This window comes from Balaenoptera physalus (genome assembly GCF_965194825.1).
Source record: "Balaenoptera physalus genome assembly, chromosome: 8".
Taxonomy (NCBI): Eukaryota; Metazoa; Chordata; class Mammalia; order Artiodactyla; family Balaenopteridae; genus Balaenoptera; species Balaenoptera physalus.
The window spans coordinates 118,171,758-118,180,659 of record NC_138887.1 but is presented as its reverse complement, the minus strand read 5'-3'; the positions used below and the strand labels follow the sequence as shown (position 1 = coordinate 118,180,659).

Below are 8,902 nucleotides of genomic sequence, written 5' to 3'. Positions count from 1 at the left end.
GTATGTTGTAGGGACTCTGGATATTATTGTGCTCTTCTGAAGAGTGCTGTGTCTGCTCTAGCAGGCACTTAAATTACTGGCACATCCCTTTGAACCTGGGAAGGCTTGGCTGTCGACGTCATTAGCAAGGGGCTATTCCAATTTTGCTCTTTTAGGGCAAGTCCCTTAGTCCTGATGTGATTTTACTCCCGTTGGTATTTCAGTGGAATACTTGGTGGACCGGAATCTCAAATTTTGTCTTTGCTGCTGAGGGCAACTGCTGAAATCACTAACTAGCTCTTTCAGCCTTCCAAAAAGTTTCCCCTGGACCCTTTAGAGACGGCCGTCCATGGGTCAGGCAAAGATCTGAAGGGAGTTCATACGAAGACTTTCTAACGTTCCCACCCAACCCCCTGTGTGCCTCCTTTGGGCAGTTCTCCATCAACTTCTACCCTCTCTGGCTGCCCCCAAACTCAGTCCTCTTCCTCTCAGGTCACTGTGAATTTCTGCTTGAGCCATATCCCTGGGTCAGCAGGATGCGAAAGTGCTCTCGGGGGAAAGCCACATAAAAGTGGTAGCTGCATGGCCCCTTATGGTAAGTGTCAAGTTCCTTATAGTGTCTCCCTGTCTTTGGTCACTTCTCAGTATCTTCTAACAGTTGTTTAGAAATTCTCTTATTTTGAATTTTCTACATCGTGTATGAATGTCCTTATGGGAGGATTGGGAGCTGGAAACCTTCCCTGGGATTTTTAGCTGCTGCTTTGATCCCCCCAAGGAGAAAGCAGCCTATGCGCTCACTGGGCACTTCGGATTCTCCAGATCTGTGTTTTTCAGGCTTTGCTCCAGTGTAGAGATATTTTTTGAGAATCATGAATTCCAAAGTTCACTATTTTCACAGCCTTGGCCAAGACAACCCTCTCTGCTCCCCCGCCCCCTCCCTCACCCACACCACTTCTTTCCTATTGGTACACAGACCATGGAGTTTCCAGAACATACCGACACATGCTTTCCCCGTTCTCTGATGCTGAGGGAGTGATGGCATGAAGCAACATCTATCCCTCCTTCTGAAAAGTCGTGGGAGGTATTTTCCCTGATTTTTAGTAATAAAGGAGAGAAAACCCCGTATTCGATATAATTTTAAACAATTCCTTTAGAATTTTTAATGAATGACATGTTTTGAGTGACGCGCCATTTAGAGTCACTGGATGGGTGTCATTTGGTCAAGTGCTTGTTTTTTACATTATGAAATCAATCAAGCCAGCAGAGTTCAAACAAAAGTAACTAAATTAAAGAAATTTATCTTCTTCTCCTAAAGGAAACGCAAATGATTTTAGCTTTGACTTCAATAGTTCTGAAGTCATGAGTCTATTCACTTAGAAACAAGATGGCCTTAATTCACTTACCCTGGGGGCATTTACCAATTCTCCCAATTTTTTAATGTTTTAGGTTTTTAATGTAACTTAAAGATTTTCTTTTAACATTGTGTAAATTTAAGGTGTGCAGGGTGTTACTTTGGTACATTTATATATTGTAGCATGACTGCTGTTGTAACAATATTCATCACATCATGTACTTAGAGTACCATGTTACTGTCTACATTCATTATACTGGACCTTAGATCTTTATGGCTTATTTAGTGCTTGTTACACGTTTGTACCCTTAAATACCACCAGTCTTATCCCCTGTGCCCCTACCTCCTGGTAACCACCGTTCTACTCTTTCTTTAAACAGGTTTGACATTTTAGATTCCACATATAAGTGATATATATTACACAGTACTTGTCTTTCTCTGACTTATCTTACTTCCAATCCTCCCAAATTTAATACATAAAAGTAAGACAATTCCAACTGGAATCCCAACAAGATTCTTTTATGAAAATTAAACACAGCGATTTTAATTTTCACACAGAAGAATAAATGCCTGAAAATAACAAAGGAAATACAAAAATGGAGACTGGGGAGGAAATCGGTGTGTCACATATAATCAAAGCCACTCTAATCAAATCCATGTTTTATTCATGCAGGAGTAGAAAAGTCAGAAGACAAGAACAGAATCGAAAATCCTGACAGAGATCTTAGGGAATATGAAAATTTAACATATGATAAATGTTGCATTCCAGTTCAGCGGGACACGGATCACCTACTTAATAAATGGTCTGGCACAAAGGCTATCTTAAGCATACACCAAAACAAGTCTCTGTTCTGCCTCGAGACACTTGTCTGAATCTTTTAGCAAAAGAAATGCTTAAGCTTTCTTAGGAGTCCGCTGTGCCTGGAGAAGATGACAGCCGCGTGTTGCAGGGCTCTCCCCATCAGCCCGGCAGGCTGCTCCCTAGGACGTTTTACATCATTCACCTGCTTCCTTTCTTTGCAGCTTCCCTTTCTTCTCTGCCTCCCCCCATTCTATGCACCAAAATACCTTGCTGGGGACCCACCTACACACCAAGACACACCCCAACCACACTTTCTCCCCACTCTCAAGGGAGAAGGGAAGCGGCTGCAGGTGAAGCAGAGGCGGGGCTGAACATCGCCTCTGTCCTCTACGGCCGGACGGCAGGCATCACGAGGGGCAGCAACAGGTGTGTGACCTCCCTAGTCCGAGTCTGCCTCAGGGAAGTGCTCCTCTCTGCCCAGGCCCGCTCGGCACCTCCGGGGGCCTCCACGTCCTACAGCCAGGTCTAGGCTCCACTTCCTGACCAGACCTGCCCCCTGGATACCCCTGCCCCGCTGTGCCCATCATCCCACCAAGAGGTTCCCACGGGGCTCCTTGGCTGGATTGGGTGGCCTCTTTCAAGAGTGACTAAAAGGGCTGCGCCTTCTCCCCCTCCCGCTTCTACTTGGCTTTCTACTCCCCAGCCCAGTGTCTGCCCTGCCCCACACGGCACAGGGCCTCAAAAGTCATCATGCCTGCCCCCTTAGCGGGCAAGGACACAGCCCAAGAGATGCAGAGGCACCTGGTCGACATCCCACACTCATCTGCTACATCGACGTTTAAGCGGCGACTCCAGTGGCCAGGATGCTGTGGGAGTTACACGGACGAATGAGGCTCGGGCCTGCCCGCAGGAAGCTGTGCTTCTATCGGTGTTCTACTGCAGACTCGGAACGCCAAGGAGACGTGAGGATGGAGGGGCACGGAGGAGGGAGGGCCCGCGGGTTCTGGAAGGTGTGATGAAGGACCTGGCAACTCAGGAGCCCGCGCACCGCTCGCCGCCCCAGACCCTGCCCTGGACACTGGGAGGGGCGGTGACCTGTGGGACGGAGAGAGCCAGTGAGGGGCTGGAAGCCAGACTCCGGGGCCGAGGGAGGCCGGCAGGAAGCAGCTGTGGCTGCGTGAGATGCAGCGCGAGTCAGGTGGGCGGCCTCTCCCGGCGCTGGCCGTGAGTGCGCTCAGATGCCTTCGGGACGCGCCGCAGTCCCTGCCGGCTCGGCTCCTCGCTGAGCCCTTCCCTGGCCCTGGGGGCCCCGGCCCTCCCGCCCTCGCTGGCGCAGAACGTGCCGCTGGGGGGGGCGGTAAGCCTGGCGGCTGTAGTAACGGCCTTCGTGCTCCCACAGGACGCCTTCGATGTGTCGCATGAGCTCCTGCAGCTGCGCCTCCTGCTCCGGCCCCTGCGCCTTGTTGTTGAAGCCGCAGTGTCGCCGCTCGCAGAGGACGTCCAGCTTGGCGAGCTCCCGGTTGTCGGTGTCTCGCAGGTACTCCTCCAGCGAGCCGCCGTCCAGGTCCTCCTTGCGCGTGAACACCAGGATGGTGCGGGCCAGGATGGCGGCCCCGAAGAGCTCCTGGAGGCGCCCGACCGCCTCCCGATCCTCCTCGGTGAAGCGGCCCAGCGGCGTCACCAGGAGCACCGCGTGCGGCCCCGGCGACGAGAAGGCGATGGCTTCGCAGCCGCCCCGAGCGCGCCCTGGCGGCGCCGCCCCCGGGGACAGGAGGCCGGGGGTGTCGATGACCTCGAGCTCCTTCCCCGCCCACGCTCGGCGCCCCCGCTGGAAGGCCTTGGTCACGGGCCTAGCGCTGACCTTGGACTCGAACGCTCTCCGGCCGAGGATGCTGTTTCCTGTTGCGCTTTTCCCGCTTCCGGGTTTTCCCACCAGGATGAGCCTCAGCCTCTGCGGGGTCCCTTCATCCTCCCGCAGCCCTGGAAGCATCCAGAGAGGGTGGGGGGCCGGGGTTAGAGCCCATCACCCACTTCAGGCTCACCAGGGGCAGAATGATCGGTGGGGTGGGGGTGGGGGCGCCAGGAGAAGGAAAGACCGGCGTCAGCATCTGAGACGTGCCCTAGGCTCGCGTTCTTTCCTTCCCTCTCTCTTTTTGTAACTTTTAGAAAAAAATTATGGTAGAATATACATAACAGGAAATTTACCATTTTAACCATTTTTAGGTGTAGCATTAAGTACCTTCATATGGTTGTGCAATCATCACCACTGTGCAGCTCAAGAATTTTCCATCTTCCCAGACTGAAACCTGTCCCCGTTAAACGCTAACGCCCCGTTCCTCCCTCCCCCTAACGCCTGATAACCACTATTCTTTCTGTCTCTATGGGTTTGACTATTCTAGGGACCTCATATAAGTGGAATCAGGCAATATTTGCCCTATTGTGTCTGGCTTATTTCACTCAGCATAATGTTTTCAAGGTTCATCGACGTTGTAGCTTGTGTCAGAATTTCTCTCCTTTTTAAGGCTGAATAATATTCCACTGTGGGTGTAGACCACATTGTGTTTATTCATATATATATATATATATATATATATATATATACATATAGACTTTGGGGTTGTTTCCACCTTTTTGCTATTGTGAATAATGCTGCTATGAACCTTAGCGCACATATGTTCAATATCTGTTTCAATTCTTTGGGCTATATTCCCAGAAGTGGAATTGCTGGATCATATGGTAGAAAGCTACATTTTATATTTAGGTTTTGAAACTTCTTCTCAGGGTCACCTATGTGGGAATCATCCCGTCATGAATTGGGACCCTGAGCTTCCTCGAGTACCTCTGATTGGAGACCCTTCTCAGGAAGAGTGGTGAAATTGAAAGCACACAGCCTCTGTGTCGGTCCTCTCCCTGACGGGATTGACCACGTCACATTACCTTTAGTTTTCCCAGCGAGGAGTGTTGTGAGGGTGGGTTGTTTTCAGCCCGACCCCCAGCTCCACAGCACAGCTGCACCCTGGGGTCACAATCTTAAGCTACATCCTTGGAGCTGGGGCTGTACATTCTCACCCAGCAGAACGTCAGAGCCATCAGCTGAGAGAAGCTGTGTCATGCCAATCTAATACTTGGAAACCCAATGTCCAGATTTTTTAGAAATGACCGGAGCTGGAGGGCAGGAAGGCAATTCCCTTCTCCTGGCCTTGCAGGTCCCAGGAGCCAGAGCACATAGAGAAGAGCCAAACCTCAGCCGGTTTCCAAGTCTGCTCCACATTGAAGACATCGATGTGTCTCAGTGACAGAGCTCCGGCCTCCTGAAAGTAGGATTGGCACCACCTTCTTCCAAATCTCCCAGCAATGCGTTTCTGCTGCCTTTCTCCCTTGGCTGGCTGACCCACTGACCAGTTCTGACTGGATGATATTGGCTCCCTCCAGCTTCCCTCAGGTGGCTTGAAAGGAATTTGAGTGGATGGGTGGGAGTTTCACAGAAGCAGGGAGGGTGCAGTGTTCATCTCCACCCTCCAATGCAAAGCTGGAGGGAGACAAGGGTGTCCCGTCTGGGCAAGCCTGGAGGCGCCCACGCCATTCGACTTTAAAGCCAGATTTTTAAAGTAATGCTTAATCTCGATTGCTGCAAAAAAAGGGGGAAATCAGGTGTCGGCACTTGTAATTTTCCTATGCAGCTTATTAATATGGCTTTCTCTCAATGGCTCAGGTCACTGAAGTTCATAAAGTAAAAAACATCAGTCGTGTTGAAATGCATGATGAATCACAAATCAATTCTTCTGGCCAGGAAAGTGGATGGATTTCCCACATTCCTATATTCCTAAATTCTGTTCCCTCAGGCTAGATGGCGAAGTTGAGCCCATGAAAGTTAAGCCCCTGACCCTGATGCAACCGCTTTTGTGGGGAGGGAGCCCCTTGGGAAGACGGAGCCCGGTCCTGGGGGCACCTGAGTGCATCCTGCTTGTTCACTAGTACTTTGCGGCCCTCGTGACCCTGAGAGCTCTCACACTTGAGCCAGCAAGATGCCCACACGGAGGCCTGGGGCGAGTCATTTTTCACACCCACTCAGCACATCCTTCCTGAGACTCAGTGAAGGGGCAGTTGGTGCTGTCCCTCACCCCTTCGGCCCACTGAGCCCATCAGGGACCTTTCGCTCCTATCTGGCCAGGTTGAAGAGAGGCCCAACCCAAACGCCCTTCGATGGCCGCCGGGTGGGCAAATCTCTGACAGGTGGAACTCCTGCTGCCTCTCCCAGCGTACCCCCTGCACCTCACAGGTCCCCCGACCATGTCTCTCTCAAGTTTAGGTCTGCTGGAAAGATGTTTTACCTCCTGACCCATCTTGTGTAGGATCCTGAGACAGGCCTTCCTCGCAATTCTCCGGGAAAATGAGTTCATCATATTCTTCTTCCTCCGACTAGAAAAAAATAATCATATGTCTTACTGATTTTTCCACCGAGTTTTAAGAGGCACCTGACTTTTGCCTTTCTCTTGCCGAAAGGAAGTTGTTTGCATTGGTTTTGGGGGGAGAGAAGGAGTTGGGGGGGGAGTCTAAGATACCCTCTACATCCTTTAGGGCCCCTGTTTCCTCCTTTCTCCCCCTGCACTGTGGTCTCCATTTTGGGGTGATTCTGTGATGGAGAGAAAAGATTAGGGATGCATCCTGACAGATACTGCCCTGGGAGCAGTGGCCAGCGTGCCCGGGGGACGTGAGCAGGCAGTTGCTGGAGGGGCTGGTGAGGGGCTCTTGGGGCCAGAATGATCTGTGGGGAGAGCGTGGCAGCAAGGGCCGCAGAGGCCAAGAGCTGGGCGGTGAGGAGGACGGCGGACTCGGACAGGCTCCCTCTCCACCTGGGGCCCCGTCCCGGTCCTGCTGGGGGCCCGGGGGCCTCGGCGCTCCTCCCCAGGCCAGCAACTAGGTGGTCGCACTGCCTGGGCCTCAGCGTCCCTGGAGGTGTGAATGCTGGGCCACAACTACATGTTCGTGACATCTCTTCCCTGTAGAAGATTCCAACACATTTTTTGACCTTCTGTAGAGCGATTCCTAGTCCTCTTTGCGAAGGAGGGCCGTGTCACCCACCCAGGAACTCCCGTCATCCTGAGGAGAGAGCAGCGTATCCTGCCTTCCATCCGTGCCACCCTGCAGACCAACACGGTTCCCTGTTTCAGGAGCCCATCGTGTTGTATCTGCTTGGTACTCTCTGTGGGATGGGGAGGGAACCGTGTGGCCCCATGACTTTTTCTGGAATGTGTAGGCCACTCAGAGACAATCACAGTCAGATGGCACTCTCCAGATGGAGGCTCTGAGTTGAAGGGGATGGTAGCCCCGGGGGATTGTCCATAGATACAGCTTTCCCGTCACCACAGCATCCCCGGGGGGCTAAGGCTCTCTGCTCACCTGGCCCACCACCTCAGTCCTCGCCAGACCCCAGGGGCTGGCCGGGGAACTGCGGGGCTGTGGCCGCAGGACTGGGGGTTCAGTGATGTCAGCTCTAACGTGCCAGCTGAGAGCGGACCCAGCCCCGGAGGTTTGGTGACCTTCTGGGGAGAGTGACCAGGCCAGGTGAGCATGTTCGCCCAGGCCTGTTCAGCCGCGTTCTCGTGAGGACGCAGGCTTCTACCACTCAAGGGGCCCCGGCTTTGCAAAGTGGAGATCCCTCAATCTCTTTGTCCTTGGTGCTCTTACATCATTGGTAGAGACGGAGGCAGCACTTCACCCAGGAAACCTCCTTCCTCCTCTAGAGAGAAGGGTGGTGAGAAGAAGATACAGGCTGGGCCGGGACCAGGGCAGGTGGGTGAGGCAGACCCTGCGCTCCACCCTCGCGCCCAGACAGCGCGTCTGCCCGGCCCCTGGCCGCCTCAGCCTACACCCTGCCCGACAGGGCATCACACGTGTGCCACGTGCCACAGGGTTTGTCTCCAACACGGAGCAGATACGTCACCTTTGTGAGGTTTCTCAGGAAAACAGTGAAACTCACAGAAGCGTCTTGCCCAGGAGCAAGCAGTGAGTTCCAGGCAGAGCACAAAGGGTTCAAGGTCCTCCTGACTTCTTAGCCCCGGCTCCTCTTGTTGTACCTCAGACACGCGTGCACACACACACACAAACACACACACACACTACTTACACACATACACTCACAAAAGTACGAACACACACAAACATAGCACACAGATACCTACACAACACACATGAACATATATATTCACAAACACAACACACAAGCACATACATACACAAACATGAACATGAGACACACACAGCACTCACACACATATGCTCACAAATGTGTAAACATACCTACAACACACACACACATAACACACACAGAAAACCCGCATACACTCACCTACACCCAAAGAGACATACACAACACACACATACACACACACACACACACTACCCACACCATCCCCACTACACACTCTCAAACATGACACACACACAAACACAAATACACATCACACACAGACAGTGCCCACACACTCGGACTTACCGCCCCGCTGCCCCCTGGGCAGAAGGAATGGCCGTGTCCTGTGTCTCCCGGGGTCGCAGGCACTCGTGTATTCTTTGTTTCCCCTTTTAGAGCTGCCACATTGCAGGCTGAATGGAGAAGGTAAAAGAAAGTGTCCCAGGCATATGAATAGATAGAGAACATAGCTTATAGTTTTTCAGCAAAATGTGATCTGAAAGCTCAGCTCAAGAACTGCCCTTGAAAGCGCAGCCGTGAGCTGTGAGCTGAGGGAAGAGGAAGTGGTAGGAACAACAAG

The 8,902-nt window shown here is 52.3% G+C and overlaps 1 protein-coding gene across 1 annotated transcript; it reads right to left on the bottom strand.

Moving 5' to 3' along the window:
* Window positions 1-1,828: 1,828 nt before the first annotated feature.
* Window positions 1,829-8,902, bottom strand: LOC309666171 (GTPase IMAP family member 6-like). The gene is made up of 3 exons (XM_082473356.1): window positions 8,629-8,902; window positions 6,464-6,551; window positions 1,829-4,112 (listed from the first exon to the last, which is right to left on the bottom strand). The coding sequence occupies exons 1-3, from the start codon at window positions 8,788-8,790 to the stop codon at window positions 3,367-3,369; spliced, it is 996 nt and encodes a 331-aa protein (XP_082329482.1). The 5' UTR covers window positions 8,791-8,902; the 3' UTR covers window positions 1,829-3,366.